Source organism: Adiantum capillus-veneris, chromosome 9 (genome assembly GCF_014529385.1).
Source record: "Adiantum capillus-veneris isolate H3 chromosome 9, ASM1452938v2, whole genome shotgun sequence".
Lineage (NCBI taxonomy): Eukaryota > Viridiplantae > Streptophyta > Polypodiopsida > Polypodiales > Pteridaceae > Adiantum > Adiantum capillus-veneris.
In genome coordinates, this window is record NC_140939.1 from 117,133,820 (window position 1) to 117,154,009 (window position 20,190).

At 39.9% G+C, this 20,190-nt stretch overlaps 1 protein-coding gene across 2 annotated transcripts in view; it reads left to right on the forward strand.

The window, feature by feature from the left end:
- LOC147451047 (uncharacterized) overlaps positions 1-18,034 on the forward strand; it is a 57,326-nt gene extending 39,292 nt beyond the window's left edge. The window contains exons 3-4 of one of the 2 annotated variants that reach the window (XM_086520004.1): positions 2,019-2,103; positions 13,310-18,034. In XM_086520004.1, coding sequence (XP_086376130.1) covers positions 14,795-15,496 — 702 coding nt within the window. In that variant the 5' untranslated portion in view covers positions 2,019-2,103; positions 13,310-14,794 and the 3' untranslated portion in view covers positions 15,497-18,034. The remainder of the gene's footprint in view (positions 1-2,018; positions 2,104-13,309) is intronic. The other variant, XM_086520003.1, reaches the window with a different exon arrangement.
- Positions 18,035-20,190: the final 2,156 nt, after the last annotated feature.

Consider the following 20,190-nt stretch of genomic DNA (forward strand, 5'->3'; position numbering starts at 1 on the left):
CAACCGGTCGGTTGGCCGGTGGTCGGTGGTCGGAAGTCAATGGCCGGTGGCTGAATTCAAAAGTGGACTTGTCTTCTCAAGGGCGGCCACACATGGGCGGATTAATGGGTCCGATTTGGACTTATTCGCACAAGGGCGGCTACACATGGCTGTCTCTCATAAGAGAGGGCAGCCCTTTTGGCCTATAAAAGGAGGCCATTTCTACACACATTTCATAGTGTGAAGTTGATGCAACAAGGTGAGTGTGAGGTGGTGAGAGTGAAGCAAGGCGGGAGCTCCATTAAGGGTATAATCCCTTTGTAAACTACTTCTTGTTTTGAAGTACTAAAGCCATTGAGTGGCTGCTTTCCGGTGGACGTAGCCCACATTGGGTGAACCACGTATATCGTGTGTACTCTCTCTCTCTCTCTCTACTCTATAATCTCGTGTATATAAATCTGTCTCTCTCCATTAAGTAATCTACTCAATTATCTATTTAGCTACGTCTTATTTCCTAACATCTAGGAGTAGGGTAAGTAGGATCCGAGGTGGATTTTAGAACATTGATCTCTCTAAAAGAATCAAGTGTGAGTTGTTATTGGAAGTTGCAAAATTTCAGGTCTACGACTAGAAATAGCTCGAAAAGACTCCAATCCACTCAATCCGATTGAGAGTAAGCCTAAGAGTTGTCTGAACCAGTTGGTAAGCTCAAAGACAGTTCGAGATAAATTTTTTTAGAGTTGATCAAAACTCAGATTATTTACTTTTTCTTGACATTTTAGGCCAAATTAAGTTTTGACTTGATCCATAGGCTTAAAATAGCTCATATAAAGACTGTCTTTGAAAAATTGCAAAAAAGTGCTCATTTCAAGCCTAGAGTTAATAATCGTGATTATTAACTTTCTGCTCTAAATTGACCAAGGTTCATACCATTGACTCAATGCATGTGTACAAACAACTTTTGTAAAGGCCCAAGAGATTTGGATCACTAAACTAGCAGAAAACTGGGTAAAAACTAAAGTTTGTTCTAACTTTTTGAATCTTGAGTATAAATTGGGCGGAGATTTATCCAAACTTGTTGAAATTTGACTCATAGGCTTATTTTGATGTGATAAACATGTGTACATGCTCAGTTGCCCAAAAATTTGTCAGAAGTAAACAATCGCGATTCTTTACATCTGATCTATTTTTTAACTTTTTTGACCAAGTCAGCATACCACTAGTTTCACCATGTTGTAACAAGCCCACAAACCAAATTTGGTAAGATTTGGATCACTGGATTGAAATTTGTGACTAAAATTGCAAAGTTAGTATGCGGACAGATAATTGATGACCATTTGACCAAAAATTCTCCAAACTTGATGAAAATTGGCTAGTGACCTTAACTTAAGGTGCTTAACAGATCTGTGTCAAAGTTGGGGCAAAAACTTGCAAAAATATAGCTGGAGTAAATAATCGTAATTATTTACGTCTGATTCAAAACTTGATGATTTTGCAAATTTGAGTATACCACAAGGTCAAGCACATCAAGTAGACCTCACAAATCCATTTTGGTGAAATTTGGATCTCAAAAGTGAGACTTAAGCTAGATTCTCGAAATCAGAGTCTGCGGACACCAAACAGTTGATACTTGATCAGATTTTGTCCAAACTTGTTGAAACTTGTCCATGGACTCTAACAAGTTGTATACTTGCCAAACCAATAAAAAAAGTGCAAAAAATTGACAAAAGTAAATAATCGTGATTATTTACTTCTGCTATCCAGAGACATCAATTTTGACTTTTGAAGTTATACAGTGATAGACCAACATAATATAAAGCCACAGGGCAATTTTAGGTTCAATCGGATCAAAATTGATACATGTACACTCAATTTACAGGTTGTAGATTAGACCTTTGATTTTTTGCTAAAGTCGAATTTGAAAGTCAAGTTTTGACTCTCATAGCTCGATTTGAAGTGATACATAGAGATCAACCATGAGAATAGCAAAAACTCTACTGTCCTTATAGAGAATATCTAACTTGATCAAATTTGTACAGGAATCAGGTTGCAGACGAGGAATCAATGGCTTGACAGAAAGTTGCAATTGAATCAGGTGGAAATTGACGACACGTCAATCCAAAGGTGAGTACTCTATCTAGGGCTTCATAAGTCTATATGAACCTTAGATCTAGTCGGGTACTAGGAAATTAGGGGATACTCGGAGAAACCTCTAGTAGAGTATCTACCAAAAAAAGCATTAATCAAGGCAATTTCTTGCACACAATTCCTGAAGAAGTCTCAGACACTTTTTCAGATTCAACATCTGAAATGTCTTCTTACTCTACTCACTCAGAAACCGGAACGATAGTGCGCTATAAGCATATACTATCTTTTTACAAGACTAACCGTCATGGAGTCCAAGTTTACTTGGACCCTAACGAGGAGTATGCTATTCGCATTGATAACCATGGTATTGAGTTTGAAGAAGAGGTTAGGGCAAATAAACAAGGAAAAATATACATGGATCGAAACGGAACTCAATATTTACAAGTCAAAAACCTTGACGTAATAGAAAAATGGGGGTTAGAAGTAAACACCATAATCCCGGACATGTCAGCAAAAGAAGGACCACCAACTTTAGAATTCGAGGGATACGATCAAGTAGACTTGAAGCCTTTGAAACGGCTTAGTATGAATAATCTTAAGATCGGAGTCTAGTGTTGGGAAGATAGAAACATAAAAGATCTTTTATGGACTTCTCATGCCAAACCAGAACAATTAACGGCCATGAGGATAATCTATATCTTCAAGATCAAACATAAGGGATCAACAGACCTACCAACCTACCTGTTTAGGGATTGTTATAACAACAACTTTGTTATGATGACTTTCGAGGAGGTAGAACAAACCAAATACCAAGGGTATTCCATATGAGATTGGATATTGGGTCAAGGACCAGAAACAATTCCAAGAGATGAACACCGTGAGAGATCATATGAGAGTAATGTGAAGAAACCAGAAACCACCTCATCACAAAGAAAATTGGGTGACACTATGGCTAGTGCAGGGCTACATGAGTCACTATTTCCAACAGACTGACTTGAAGGACTCGGACCAGGACCAACTCCCAGAAGACCTGGAGTTGAACCAAATAGACGTGTCAGACCAGCTGATTTTCAAAAATGGGTCAGAAAATACAATGAATCAGAGGATCCATGTGACCAGTTAGCAAGCTTTAAGCAAGTGCTAAGAGCAGAGCGTATATTCGATTTCCATACTCAATTCGAGGGGTTTGGAATGACATTAGAAGTAAAAGCGCTGACATGGTTCCAAAACATTCCACCAAGTTCAATCATGGACTTGAACACATAAGCTCAAGGATTTGTAGCTTCTTGTTCCAAAACGGGGATCAAACATAAAACAGTAGCTCAAATCTACAGCTTTAAACAGAAACATGGTGAGTCTGTTAGGGATTGTGCAACTCGAATGAAACAATACATTGCTAAATGCCCAAAGATGGAGATACTTGCAGAAGAATGACTTGTATCTTTGTTTCTGGAGGGATTGCTAAACAAAGAACTTCATGCTATACTATATAGTAAAAAGCATACAACCCTAGAAGCGTGTGTGTCTGATGCTATTGACCTAGGAGACAATTGCGAGATTTTCAACAAAGAAGATGTCCCTAAGGATAACCAAAGTGAGAAGACAACATCCACAAAATCAACACAAGTGGAAACGGCTGATGCGGCACCACTCTCAGCCATAGAAGATATGCTAAAAAGGATGAACGACATGATAAACAACATGCAAAAAGAACCTATGAGAGGACCAGGATAAGGGATACCCCCACATGCACAACCATTTAGGCCACAAAAATGGTGTGCAATCGAGGGTAAATGGACCAACCATGAGACCCACGAGTGCTACTTCAGACCAAAGTATGATGGGAATGTTCAGTACGTGCCCACGAGGCCACAAGGACAACCCATGTACAGATATCAACCTAATATGGCCCAATCTCAAAGACCACCAATGGGTATGGAAAGACCTCAACCTGTGTTGGGACAACAACCTCTGTATCCACGACATAATGTAGTGCTTATAAAGTTCATGCACTCTGAAGAAGTCACAGATGAACAAGCATTAGTGCCTATTACACCCTATACAGAGCCTAGTCCATCTACAGTAATGATAGAAGAAGATTGGTATAATCCACATCCACCACCAATGGAAGAAACTGTGACTTATGCTCCACCAGAGCTAGCACCAATGTATTATGTAGCTAATCAAGGTGTAAACCTCCCATGGGAAGAACCATGATGAATCCGAGAACGGGAAACTGTCAAACTGTGGTGCTGTTGACCATTGGAAAAACGAATGTCCAGAGCCTGACAAAAACCTCAAACCAATTGAAGCCTATTGCATACAATGTTGCAAAAGGGGAGGACACTTTCCGGAAGATTGTCCTAAAAATCCTTTGAACATGGGAGAGACCATAGTAAACGTAGTCCAAGTGATGTCTCGTAGCTCATCAGAGAGTGAACTGATTGTCCCAATCAAGGTAATCACTAGATCCCAGGCAAAGAAAAAGAAACACAACTCCTTTTGATGATTCAAAAAATACAAAAGTTTCTTTTCAACGAATCAAAAGGAGTAGAAGCAAAAGATATGAGGTGAGAAAACAAAAACAATGAGTTGAAATTGAGGAGAAAGCAAGGAAGCTAGTCTAGGACAAGTTGAAAGAAACTCGCAGCAGTGAATTCAAGGAATCAACCGTGAAATTTGGAGGATCCATTCTGGTTGATAAAACTTTTTTAGCCTATTAATGCTGCCTTGGAAGCCTACCAAGCAGGACTTAAAGCAGGCCAAAACATGGAAAACAAATGGAAAAATTATCCATCTCCAGACATGGAAGCAGCTAAGCTAGAAGCTTATCAAAATTTGGTAAGAATCACGCAAGAAATGCTGGAAAAACAAAAACCAAGCTTGAAAGTATTGCAAAACTTGAAGAGCTTGTGGTAGAAGAAACGAAAGAAAAATCCGATGTGGTGGCAGAACCCCACCTTGAAAAAAACGAACCAGAGCTTATAGTACCGGACAGCGAAGATGCCTTAGATGAAATTCCATTCGTAGAGGAAGACTGGCCAGGACACTTATGGAAAAAAGTAAGAGAGATCAATGATGGGAGCCTAACTCTAAAGTCAGCTCCTATAGAGGAAGTCTGGTTGGATAACCTACCTTCTGATATGAACATGGATTTACAATCCTTGTACGGGGATTGCGGATTGGAAGCTTCAAGAATGTCAAAACCATTGACATTAAAAACATTACCTTCTTACTTGGGAGATAAAGAAGATGAATCCATCCTGTGCAAGACCACTCAAGTAAAAAGAGCTGAACAGACCCTAGAAGTAGACAACATTCATTCAATCATGTCTACACCCATCCAATGCACTCCTACCTTGAGAGAACTGTTAAAACTCATACCATACTTATGGAACGATTTACAAAAAATCCTAGAGAAGGTGGGGATAATGGGGTTAATCTCGAAGAATTTGGGAAAATTGAAAAATGAAATGGAAAACAAAGAGATTCGATCAGTTCCTATGAACCAAGTTAGAGAATATTATGAAGGAGAAGAAGGAAACACCACCCTCCCAATGAAATATAATGACATTGAAACCATGGAAATACTAGATAGTGGAGCTGGCATAGCCATAGCCACTAAACAAGTATGGAAATCCTGGGGATAGCTAGCCATTAGACAAACTCGAATGAAATTGCAGTTGGCTGACGGACACATTGAGAGACCATTAGGGCTGCTTGAAAAAAGTGATAGTCAATTCTTTTGAATTGAATATTAACACATTTTTGCCATAGTAGACTTTGGGAAAAAAACTCAACTATGAAATCATAATGGGTCCCTTTCATGCGACAGGTACAGCTTATCCAAGATTGGGAAACATCTATCTGTACTTGAAGCAAGTGGGACCTATAACAAGAGTAAATCTAAAAGATCACACTTATAGAGATGTCTTGAAAACACCCATCCAAGAGTTTGATTCAGTCTCATCGGCTGAAACTAAACTCCCATCCTGGTTAAACAAAGACACTCCTATTTGGATGTGTGGAGCTTCAGAAAACGGAATCTTAAGACGAGAAGAATGTATCTTAGAAAGGGTCTACACAGACAAAGCCTATGTACCTGAACCCTTTTCAGAGCATTTATTTAAGCCATTTAAGTGGACTCAAATTTTAGCAACAATGGATGTATGTGTGGATACGTCTATGCCTACTCAATTTTGCAATGAGGATGGCTACGACATAATTCCCATCCAAATGATTTCAATCCTCAACATTGAAAACAAAGATGAGGAACCCAAGGTCTTAATGAAAGCTCAACAAGTCTTTTCAGACCTCTATTACGATGCAATTGATGAGTTAGATGAACACTCAGCTACCTCAGAAGATTCAGGGTCAGAAAAAGAGCATATGAGAGCTAAGTTACTTTTAAAAGGAGGGGAGCAAAAGTTTTTTGACTTTCCAAACCAAAAGTCAAGAAGACAAAAGTGTATAGACAAAAGAGAGACACCAAAATTGTGAAAACACGACCTATGCCATCAGTCTCCAGTAAAACACAATTCCTGATGCAGATAGATGCTAATGATTGTGTCAAGGACAAAATAACTGGTAGATATCCTTCAAACAAAAACTCAAAAATATCTCAGACATCGAGAAAAAAAAGGAAGGGTACTCAAGAAAAATCATAGGATAAAAAACCACTCATGACCAGAGTCGAGCGAACAAATAAATATCAAGAGTTGAAAAAAGCTCTAAAGGAGATATACATAACCGAAATGGAAACCACGGAAGAGGATGTTAAGGATGTAATGCATCTTCCATCCCATTACAAAAAGTATACTCTCCAAGATTGAAAAATCATAGTTGAACAACCTGTTAGGGAACTACGAAAATAGGGTGAGTCTTACGAAGGACCTGAAAACGCTAAAAGGATAGATTTGGCTGAACCAGGAGAAGAGCTAGACCTTCTTACATTGCGAATGACCCAACAGAAGAAGAAGAAAAGCTTTTGCTAAGCTTATTAAAGGAATACCATGATATCCTTGCTTGGTCTTACAAGGATCTCAAGGGTGTTGATCCAGAAATCCGTCAACATACCATACCCATGAGAGATGACGCAAAACCAAGTAGAGAGAGACCATACACGTATAACAAAACATTTGCCAGGAAAATAAAAGAAGAGATTGAAAAACTGGAGCAAGTTGAATTCATTTACAAAATTCAACACACCGATTGGGTATCTCCAATTGTGGTAGTACCCAAGAAGAATGGAAAATTACGAGTGTGTGTTAATCTCAAAAGGGTGAATGCAGCTACCATCAGAGACAACTTTCCTCTTCCGATAACTGAGCATGTTTTAGAACGAGTTGCAGAAAAAGAAGCTTACAGCTTCTTAGATGGCTTTTCGGGATACAATCAAGTTTTGGTTTACCTAAAAGATCAGCATAAAATTGCTTTTGCAACAGAATGGGCTATATTTGCCTATCGCGTTATGCTGTTTGGGTTAACTAATGCTCCAGCCACGTTTCAAAGGTTGATGAGCCATGCTTTCAAAGAGTATCTTAGGAAATTTTTAGAAGTATATATGAATGATCTATGTGTACATTCATCAATCCGGGATAATTATTTTGAACACCTCAAAAAGATATTCGAAGAATGTAGACTTTATAGGATTTGCTTAAATCCTGAAAAGTGCACATTCATGGGTAGAAAAGGAAAAATTCTTGGACATATAGTCTCTAAAAATGGCATAGCTACTGACATTGAGAAGATTCATGTCATTACAAATTTGCCTAGACCAACAACAACCAAGGGAGTACAAGCCTTCATGGGGCATTGTGGATATTACCGATGATTCATCTACATGTACGCTATAATTGCAAAACCCAAATATAGCTTGATTACACACTTTTAATGGACCAAGGCATGTGAAGAATCCTTCATGAAGCTTAAGCAAGCTCTCACCTCCGCTCCAATATTGAAAGCACCAGATTGGGATAAGGTTTTCCATGTACATGTAGATGCTTCTAATTTTTCTATCGATTGTATACTAGCTCAACCAGGAGACGGGAAAATTGACTTTGCTATATCTTATGCTAGCCAGCAATTGAACATGGCGAAAAAGAATTACACCACCACCGAAAGAGAAGTATTATGAATGATCTATGCCATTAAAAAGTATAGACATTACCTATTAGCCAACAAGTTTGTGTTCTTTGTGGACCACCAAGCTTTGTTGTATTTGGTCAACAAGCCCTGCAACACAAGGAGAATAGTGAGATGGTTCATCATTCTCCTCGAATTTGATTTCACTGTGGTTGTAAAAAAAGGCACTACACATCAACGAGCAGATCATTTGTCAAGGATTGTTTCAGGAGAATCACCTAAAGGGGTAGACGATGATTTACCAGATGCCTATTTGTTCTCCGTAGAAATGATACCTAGATGGTTGGAAAACATTGTGTCATTAATGACAATAGCTCAAGTGGAATTCACAAATACCACTTCCTATCACAATCGGATTAATCGAGCAATCGGCTATGTATCAATTACTAGCTGGAAGGCTATACAAAAGAAATCGGGACGGAGTATTTCTCTTATGCATTAACCCTGAAGAAAAAGAACAGTACCTAAGTCAAGCACATGTTACCATAGTAGGACTTCACTTTGCGGAAGACCAAACTATGCAACGAATCTTGAGACTTGGAATATTTTGGCCGACTATGAGGAGAGATGTTAGATCTTTTGTAAAGGATTGCCCTCAATGTCAAAAACAAACACCCATTCCTCATGTAACATTGTTTCAAATGTCACCTGTTCCTAAGTGGAGTAATATCTGGTTACTTACTTATTGAGCCGAACATTTCTTGAGGATATGAGTAAACGCCGTCAAAGAGCAATTGAAACTGAAGCAAGAGACTATGCTCTTATTGCGAACCAATTGTATTGGAGAGATAAAGATCAACATTTGCGTCTTTGTGCAAATGAAAATGAGTATATTCCGATTATAGAACAAGTACATGCTGGATTAGCTGGAGGTCACTTTTCTAGTGAGACCACCGAAAGAGCAATATTGATGGTAGGCATATGGTGGCCAACACTTTTTGCAGATGCTAAAGAATATGTTCGAAGGTGTGATGCTTGTCAACGAGAAAAAATGCCAACACGAGTAGATAGCATGCCCTTAAGACCAATGATGGGGGCTAGAGCTTTTGCAAAATGGGGTATAGATTTTTTTGAACCAATACAGCCACCTGCTTATAGAACCCAAGCTCAATATATCATTGTAGCTATGGACTATTTGACCAAGTGGGCCGAGCCGAAAGCAACTCAAAAGAATGATGCCAGAACCACTGCTGCATTCTTGTGTGAGTATGTATTCACGAGATATGGACTGCCAATCGAGATTGCCAGTGATCGGGGAACTCATTTCCTCAATGAGGTAATATAGTATTTGCTTAATGAGTTTATGGTCATCCATAACAAATTGGCTCCCTATCACCCACAAGCAAACGGACAAGCTGAGCGTACGAATAAAATTCTTAGCTCGGTGCTGACTAAAGTGGTTAGTTCAGGAAGGACAGACTGGGAAATGAATCTCCATGCTGCTCTATGGGCTTATCGAGTTTCATTCAAAACAACTCTAAATGCTACACCCTTTAACCTTGTTTATGGTCTTGATGCCATACTTCCAATAGAGTTTCTATTGCCGACATTAAGGGTAGCACAAAATCTTGAGTGGACTGGATGTGAATTGTCAGAAAGACTCGAAGATTTGGAAAACCTAGACGAGCAAAGGCTAGCTGTTGTAGCTCATATCTATGCACAAAAGCGAAAACAAAAATAGTTTTTTGATTCCCACTTAATCACAAAAATCTTCAAGAAAGGGGACTTAGTTCTAGTCTATTCCCTTAAGCAACACATTCCCAAGTTTAAGAAAAAGGGAAACGAACCATTTATCATTGAAGTTGTATCTCCAAGTGGAGCATTAAAATTGTCCACCTTAGATGGTGAACCAATGGCTATGAACCAATGGCTAACTGGATAAGTGGATGTCGTTTAAAGAATTACAATTTTCCATTAACGAATGAATTGTAGAAAGAGTTCATGCACCAAACAAAGGAAGATCAAACAACAACAGGTTATTGATGAAGCCCAAGAGGAAGCTCGGATTCGGATACTCAAGCTCGGCTTCGGCTGCTGCTCTCAAGCATCAACAGATACCGATTCCCATCAACACTTTGAAAATAGACAATCGACAATGGGAATAGCTCTTGTGTCGACCAAAGCATTGGTTCTATGATTGTTGAGTTGTACTTTGATGCGCAGGTCCATTCCCATCAACACTTTGAAAATAGAAAATGCTACATATAGCATGCAAGGAGTCAGCTAAATTTGGGTACCAAAAGCATAGCTTAAGGATAAACCGATTCAAATTTGGGTGCCTAAAACTTCATCGACGAAACAAAAGCATGCAAGGAGTCAGGTAAATTTGGGTACCAAAAGCACAAATAAACTGATTCAAATTTGGGTGCCTAAAACTTCATCGACGAAACAAAAGAAGGTTCCAAGGGTTCGAACATAGAGACGACCATCTTCGAGCAAGGAACCTAACATGGAAATGGTTTGGAAGAAAAAGGAGCACTTATCTTCTCCACAACCTGTGAAACTAATCAAGTAATGGCGAGTTAAGTCTCAACAGACTCCACCACACCATGCAGCACCACGCCGACTAAATTACCAATGGCGAGAAAAAGCTCGACAACAATCAAAAGTGCTACCAACAGGTCAAGCAATTAGTGTGCTAAAGCATCCTGATGGTACAATCAAATAGAGAGCACACAAGCTACAAGATTTTCTCTTTCGAAGACATCAGTAGCAAACCTCGACATCGGAACCTTGAGTTAATTACTCAAGACCCAGCTCTTGCACAACATATTGGTTTGAATTGCATTGATCTTCATATTATGGTAGACCAAATCACGACTATGCATAGACACGATTGCTCAACCCATGCACACAGTTGTCGCGGAGTACGCCATCTAGGAGGGGTGGAAGGGCACTAAGTACTAAGTAATGAAGGGCAATGTTTGAAGAGGGAGGAAAAAGTTTGATATTGATGTGTGATTTTTTACAAAAGTATCTAATAATGCCCTTATAATTCATCATCAAGGGAAAATTGATTGATAATATCTTTCCGATGAGTGTAAATAGTGTACATACTATCAAAAAATCATAAAAAATAGTCATTTTTTGGGTATTTTTCATTATTTTTATTGATGATGAGGCTTAAAAATAGAAAAATCCAACAAAAAACAATAAATCTGTGTTTTTCAAGGGATCTTCTTAATTATTGGATTTTTACTTTACTTTTTTAAAGCATTTTGATATTTTCTTTAATTTTTTCAAATAAACAGGTCAAAAATTAATAATAAATAGCAGGGAAGCTCAAATGTAAAAATGAAAGACACGATGGTGATTAGAAAGACAAGGTGGACAAGCATAAAAATTTTCAAAAAAATCAGAAGATGGAAGCGGGAAGTCTAAATTAGGCGACCATGCCTACTTTTGCAAAATTCTTGCAGAACGAGCTACAGGAATCCGATCAGGGAAATTTTTTGAGTCTAACATAGATTTCACGGCTTAGTAGGACTAATGGGGGAATCTGGGGAAATTTGGTTCGGGAAGTCCGGGTATAGATATCCAAGGTAGGCTAAAACCACCTCATTTACACGTGGAGCATTTGCAGAGAGAGATTTCGGCCTCTTTTGTGCGACTTTTCTGGAGCCCACAGTTGACCATTTTCAGCACCGTCTCACATGAAAGATGAGGGGTAAGTTCTTTACTTAACAATGGCCCATTTTGTACGGCCAGTAGCTAGTCTAAAGCCCTAGAAAAAACCCTAGAAATTGAGCAGTGCACGAAGACATACGACCTAAAACTGACCATAGCGGCCTGCCAGCTTGACCAAATCAGATGGGATTTGAATCATAGCATGCCCTAACATAATAGAACCTTTCTATACCATTAGATGACCATTCGATTGGGGTGGAGGGGGTCCCCAGTAGAAAAGTTGGATTTTTGGCAAATGCCAAAATTCCGACCTGACTCCACAGATGGCTTGCTAATGAGCCATATACAATGTATATGATTGGTTTGGTGAAATCCATCAAGCAAAGCCCTCAAAAAGCAGAAAATGGCTCGAAGGTTACAAAGCGTCAAATTCGACATACGGGGTCAAAGTGACTCCAAATGAGCCAGAATTGGACAGATTGCTTCACGACTATGTTGCGGACAAGTTCAAAGCCTCAAAGTTGACCAACCGACCGAACGGAAGTGTAGTTACAAAAAGCGGTGATTTTAGAGTCGACAGAGCATAAAGTGATGCCGGCATGACCAAACTTGACCAAATTCAGTTTAGGACTTGTATTAGGTGTATGAAACATGTCTAGGTCAAAATTGGTAGGTTTTGCAAAGTTTTTGTCACTGTTGTAAATAATCGCGATTATTTACTTTTGCATCAGTTTTGCTTGGAAATTGTCAATCATCTAACCTATCATGTGTACACACCTATTACATGCCAAAAATCAAGTATGAGCCAAAATGACCACCCATTACTTGTAAAATTGTCAAAAAAGGCAAAGAAGTCTTTGCAAGCCAAAATTTGGGTTATGGACCACAATTCTTGATCCAAATCACTTCATATCTCATAATCAAGGTCTATACAATGCCTAGAACCAATTTGTACCAAAAAAAAGTCAATTTTTGGAAGAAAAGTTAATAATCGCGATTATTTACTTTTTGGTCAAAATTGAAATTTTTTGATATTTTGCCATCATACATCCAAAGTACATGATGTGTTGAGCCCACTAGCCAATTTTGAATCAGTTTGGAGCTCAAAATCTCAAATTTCCTTTATATCTACATTTTAGAGACAAAATCTGGTACCATTTTCACCCTATACATCCAAATGAACCCATAATTCACTCAAAGCATGTATTTGGTATATACTTCAAGCCTATAAGGCCAAGTTTGCAAAAAGTTGAAAATTGTCCTCAGCTGTAAATAATCGCGATTATTTACTTTGGTTGCAATTTTTGTTTTGACCATATAGTTTTGTTCCTTGCATGTTTTTATGCATCTTTGCTTGTTTAAAAATTGATTTGAAGCAAAGTGAACCAAATTGTCAGCATTTCAGTTTAAAAGGACATTTCAAAGAAAATTTTGACAAATCTGCTAACTTTACACCCTATTCACTGAACAGGAGCCATGCAAGCAGCGGAGAGGGCTAAAAAGAAGCTCAACAAAAAAGAGAAACTACAGGAACTGTCCGCGTATCAACTAGACCCCGAGTCAGTCAAAGCAGCAAAGGCATCCTATCTCTCTAGAGAACATCTGGAAGAGCACCAAACTACAGTCTTCATTGGCAGGTTCAAAAGTGAAGAGGGGCATTAGGTGCCGTTGCAACTCCTGTCCATAGAAGTCTATGATGTAGCCGCAAAGCCAGAGACAAAAGAGGCTAACCACAGGCTGGGGATTAGGCATTTCTACGAATAAGAGCCTTGCGGAGTGGATTTTCAGAAGGCTTTTGAGTTCTATCCACCATCAAAGAAGACGGAACCGCACAGATATCCGACACCCAAGGCAACAAGGTCGAAGTAGTGATCACAAAAGAGATAGTGACAGAGGCACTCAGACTGCCCACAGAAGGGATGACCATGCGAGCAAGGGACACTAAAATTGCAGGCACATTTACCAAAGAGACTGTCGCGACTACATTTGCAGACCTCATTCACAAACAAGTGGAAGAGCCTGCCCGTTTGTACCACCAACACTTTCATTTCTTGGCAAAAAGGCCACCAGGGTACACTACACCAAATCACGCCGTGGCCACCACATTCACTTAGGTTCTCAAGTTGACAACAAGACAACCAGCATTAGGAGAAAGTTGGACTCACTTTTGGGCCTTTCAGTTCTATAGAGAGAGTGGCGCTCGACCAATGAGGAAGAGGCTAACGTTACGTTGAAAATCGACATTTTGGAGTCAAGCTCTTTTAAAAAAAAGGGAGGAAATTTTATTTTGGTTCATCAAATTGCACAATTTCACGCTTTCAAGGCATAAATGCCGTAAGTCGTACTAACTATGTACCGAGGAATTTCAGAACTTTCATTGAAGACTCTATCTAGTACTTTGTTCCCGCCGAAATATGACTTTGAGTAGCTCTACTTCCCTCTCAAAACTTCTTCCCTTTTTTATATTTGCGCTAACCTTTCTATGTATTCATTCTACTGCACACCATGTCTACTTCTCGAAGGCCTAGCACTACCATTGACTCTGTTAGCATTTTTAACAGTTATACTACAGACGATCAAGCATGGATTCCATCTCGTATAACTATCGGAAGTTGGGTTCTACTGCAAACTAGGAGGAGGAAGAGGAGACAACGCAATGATTTCGTGGAGGCTTTCAAGGGTCAAGTTAATTAGTCATACGGTTAGTTGGATTCCTGACAAGAGAACGAAGGGTAAGAATAAAGACGGCGGCTACCTACCAAAGAATGTCATTTTGGCTTTTTGTTGCGCAGAAAAGTATCACATAAAATGCACAAGTTAACATTTTCATTTTCTCTCTCTAAGCCGACGTGGAACTTCTTACAGGGCCCAAAAGTGAGTCCAACTTTCTCCTAATGTGGAACACGCGCAGTATGTCTTGACAACCTTGAAGGGCACCAAGAAGGAAGGCAAAATCATGTACTTGGGTGCGCCAGAGGTCTTGACTAGAATAGCATATCATGCCATCGGCATGGACGACAACCTACCACCTGCCCCTGATAAGAACACATGGATATTGGCAGCACAACTCTCTCCAAGAGCTACAAGGTCAGGTAAGAGATCATATAAATCTGATGAAGAGTCAGCTGACAGCTCGCCAAAAAGGCACAGCAACGAGAGCTCTAACAACGAAGAAAAGAGAGCTCAGAGAAAAGAGATGAAAAGAAAAGATGTGGCCGCACACCAAGAAGAGCCAGCTCAAAAACAAGCGTGCTTTGAAAGAGAGAAACAGGCGTACCAGTGCAGTGGGCAAGCACAAGGGAAGGGCCCAGAAAAATGGGTATCTGTTGGACTTAAAGGCCCTCGAACGAAGCATCATACAAGAAAAGAGGCGGATGATCCAACAGAATGTTTAGAAAGAATGTACCAAGAGGCCGAAGCTCTAAAGCTGAAGGAGGCAGAAGAAGCTGCTAAGAAAGCTAAGGAGGCGGAAGACCAAAGGCAAGCCGAGGAAATGGCTAGCCAAGAGCAAAGTCATGGATCTCCCCGACCCACCTCACCGCCTACAGAACAACAAGACCATCCCATGCCTAGCCTACCACCATCACCTACAGGCAAAGACACCAATGAAGAAGCAGAGCCTGAGAAAGACAATGATTCTAGTCCACCAAACCAATAGAATCCACAAAAGAAGCTGACCAACATGACAGACAAAAAGAAAAAGAGGCCAAGCCGAAACAGGAGAAGGCAGCTGAAGATACTCAAAACCCAGAAGAGGAAAAGGCAAGTAGATCTGAACAAGAGATTGATAAGGAAGCAGATGCAGAAAAAGAGTCTACCACTGCACATGAGAAAGAAATTGAGCCAAAGAAGGAAGAAAGGCTGGTACTTGAAGAGACAGCAAGGTCGGAGCCTACACCCTCTACTTCTACTCAACCAAAAACTGCCGAGGCATCAAAGCCTCAGGATGCCCAAGAAGAAGACCGACCATCTACCTCTACACAAGAACAACCAGTACTTACGACGCAGCAAGAAGCCACACATGAGGCTGCAAGCACATCCATCTGGCAAGACAGGAGGAGTTGCAGTCAAATGATGATGAAGGAATAGTACTGGTCAATGAATATGCATGGCAGATGCAGGAAATGACGGAGAGACTCCGCTTAGCAGTACTAAACCGTAGCACCAAGGCCAAAGAACTTGAGATGGTGATCGAAGCTCTCCAAGGAGAGTTAGAAGACACGATGACTGTCATCACTGATCTTCAAAGGCAGGTGCAAGAGCTGAAGGCAAAAGCGAAACAACATGAGTTAGCCAAAGATAGGTAACAAAAAGAAATGGAGGAGTTAGGTGATCTACTCACCAAACTATCCGATGCCTGCAAAGCAAAAGATGAGCAGCTGACAGAAGTTACGAATGAACTTCTTATGACATCTCTGTCAGCTCAAAAAGTTAAGGTACAATTAGATATTGCCAATGCTTCTCTGCTGTACTCGGAGCAGTGGATCAATGATCATGCCATTTTCTTACGGCAAATCAGAGAAAATCCAGCCGTGGCCTCGATCAAAGGAACTGATGAAGTGTACAAAGCACTTGAAATGAAAAACAAAGACCTAGAATTGAAATTAAAACTAGAACAATCACAACGCAAGGACCTGGCATTGATGCGGGTTCAGAGAGAGGAGGAGCTTCTAAAGGAGATAGCAGAACTCAAACGGATTAATCAACTCCTCATAGATGGAAAACCAGACACGCAGGAAGAGGCAAGCACTTCAGAGCCGCCGCAGATAGAAATACCCTCGGTCTTGTTTGCAGAGTTTGAGACACAGTCAACAGCAAAGCCGAGTGGTGATGACGATTTTCAAATTAACATCATGAATGAAGACACAGTGCCAATGGTTCAGCCTGTCAAAAGATAAAGAAGATGCACCGAAGGAGAAGATCACCCTAGAGGTGGATGAGCACTGGAAAGACACAATGGATTGGGAGTTGAGAGTTTTACACTCTGTCAATGTTACTCAACTCACTCCCAATCAGATCAACACTCAATGGCATCAACAATCCCTGCCGTGTCCTCTCATCAAAGTAGAATTATTATAGGTGAAAGAGAGGCTGTACAAAGATATGCAAGAAGATGGTGCAGATAAAGACCACCCAAAGTGGTGGTTAAGCTGGCTGAACAAGAATCCAGGATACCTGATTCTGTTCACAAGAGCACCTGCAGCCCTTCAAAGAGATCCAACCTTCTGTCCTGTACCCAGAGTAAGAACATGGCAAGCGCATGAAGCACTGCAAAAGAAGAGGCCAACTTGGCTTAACTTCCCCAGGCTGCCAGCTCCAGAGAGAGGCCAAGCGACAGAGAAATAGATGGTGAAAACCCTAATGGGTGCCATGTCTTTCTTCAAGAGTCTGGTAGATCTCTCCTGTGCTATGTTATATAAAATCTGCAGAATGTTGCTAACATGTATACAAGTTTTTAATGAGCCTGAGCAAACAGGAGCCCCATGGCTATTATTCTTGGAAGGAAACAAAGGTTTATGCTACGAGTTGAGTGGGTAGCCTTCAGAAGAAGTCCTTTACGGATTCTATGCCACATGTATGTTCTTGCCATCGCATAATATGCTAGCCTTTGAAGAAGATTTCTACATTGGATTCTTCACCTGGCGAACGAAGATATTTGCACTATCGATCAACAACCTAACATCCAGGTTTGTAGGCTACTCAACGGTGAAGCTGAAGGATAAAGTAACAATGCAATTTGCAAGTGCCCGACAAAGAACGAAGAATCAGATATCAGAAGGCACTGGATGCGCTTAAAGACCGCCTCGCCAGCCGTCAACTCGAAAGACTATTTCATCCCATAAAGTTGTGTCAAAGGACGACACAGGGGAGGAGGGGGGGAATGTTAGCAGCAAGCTAACACGGACATCATTTTTCGGAGTTCTCTTTGTAAAAAAATTATTATTTTGATAAATTGAGAATATTGTAATTCCTATTTTCTCGGATAAACTTTGTAATTAATGAACCGGGGCTACAAGCTTTCAGATTGTATCAGCCAGTCATCGCCCAGCTTTGGTAGAACTCTAGATTATTAGGTTTGACCACCCAAAAACCTTGGCCAAGGTATAAAAGCCAATTCTTGTAAGTTTTTTATAAGTTTTTGGATAAGAAATACACAGAGTGAGCTAACGGTGCTCACTTCTCTCCTTCTCGTGCTTCCTATTCCCTCTCCGGTTGTCACATTGCGAGTGCGTTTATTGCATTGCAACCGCAGGTAAGAGCTCTACGCATTAACATAAGCCATTCACAGTATTTTGTAGCTTTTGGCATCGCCGAATTTCATCATAACTAGGAATTTATAATTTTAAATTGAAAACTAAGCATAGGTGCAGTATTGGGGCATCATTGCTAAGCATTTAGATGCATTCTGGGTCGAAAACGACTAGGTCAAAAACCCACTGCTGTTAATAATCGTGATTTTGGAACTTGACCTAAAGTGGGGTTTGAGACCATAAGCATGTGTGCTTAGGTCTTATAAACTTGTCCTAGAAGTTTCGTTACGTTTGGATGTCATTTGATGCTATAAAGGATGTGATTTGCTTGCCGATGAGCAATTGTCTTTTGGTGATTTCAGCCACTTGAGTGTAGCCTGATTTAGGTGCGAGTTGTTAGTTGTTTTCCGTGAGATTGACAACCTCTTGTAGCCTGCACTAGTCGAGTCAGCTTCGTCCAATGGTTTGACAAATTAATCGTGGTTCTCGCTAATACTGCAATAAGATAGGATGGTGAGGTTAGACATGGGTCCCACAATAATACTTAGTGGCTCTTTGTCATGCTCCTATTGCATATAGATACGATCCTCCCTTTAGAATCATTTCCCCCTCAAGGCACACACAGTACTTGAGGTTGATTGTATATCCTTTTTGAGTTAATATAACATACCCACTCACAATTATGAGCATGAAAAAAAATGATAGAACTGAAGAAAAATAAAGTTGCTCGGTTGTTTATTTTCGCAAGATTTTTGGCCATTATGCTAAATTGAAGACGTGGTGCAAAATTGAGTTTGTGAAATAAAATCATGCATGTCACTGATCTCTGTCACCTCCTCTTCTCAAATTACAAAAGCATGTTCCTCTTTGAGATAGCAGACTATATTCAGCCATTTACATGCTTGAGCCTATTCCATTACCATAATGGCCATTTGGCTTAGCTCTCGCATCCTTAAATGAGAGATTGTGCATTGAGGTAGTGTAGGAGAGTCTCTTTTTGTATGCACAATATGTCCTTTGAAAAATTGAGAGTATGAGCATCATACCCTACTTGAGTGCTTTGATTTTCATACATTAAACTTTCTTTCCTCACTTTTTAGCTTAGACCATGGCTTACATTTCTTTCTCTCCCAAAAACTTCATGGGTTCAACTTGCTAGTTGACACCATTATATCCATAGTTTCCAAAGCATGCTACCTGTTGTATTTGGTTGCATAGGTCAATCCAACCTTTAAGAATGATGAATCTCTCTCTCTCTCTCTCTCTCTCTCTATATATATATATATATATATGATTGTTTCTAGATATTCAAAATTACACCCCTCTCCCTCATTGAGTAAGTTTGCGAGCACGTAAGCACTTTCATTCAAGATTCAAAACTCATTAGGTACATTTGTTAGGTATCTTTTGGTGAATTGAGTTTGTGAAATGAAATAATTCATGTCATTGATCTTGCTCACCTCCTTTTCTCACACTACAAAAGAATGTTTCTCTTTCAAAGAGTAGGCTATATTCAACCATTTACAAGCTTGAGCCTATTCCCTTATCCACAATCTATACCACACTGGCCATTTGGCATAACTCTTGCGACCTTAAATGCGAGACTGGGCATTGAGGCGGTGTAGGAGAGTCTCTTTTTGTATTCCCATTATGTCCCTTGAAAAATTGAGAGTATGAGCATCGTACCCTACTTGATTTCTTTGCTTTACATCACATTAAACTTTCTTTTCTCACAGTTTAGCTCACACCATGGCTTTACATTTCTTTCTCTCCCAAAAAAATCATGGCTTTAACTCGTTAGTTGACACCATTAAATCCATAGTTTTCAAAGCATTCTACATGTTGTATTTGGTCCCATAGGTCAATCTAACCTATAAGGACAATGACTCTCTCTCTCTCTCTCTCTCTCTCTCTCTCTCTCTCTCTCTCTCTCTCTCTCTCTCTCTCAATGTGATTGTTTCTACAATATTCAAAATTCCACCCCTCTCCCTCCTTGAGTAAGTCTATAGTGAGCATGTAAGCACTTGCATTCAAGAATCAAAACTCATCAGGCACGTTTCTTAGGTATCTTTTGTACTCTCTCTCTCTCTCTCTCTCTCTC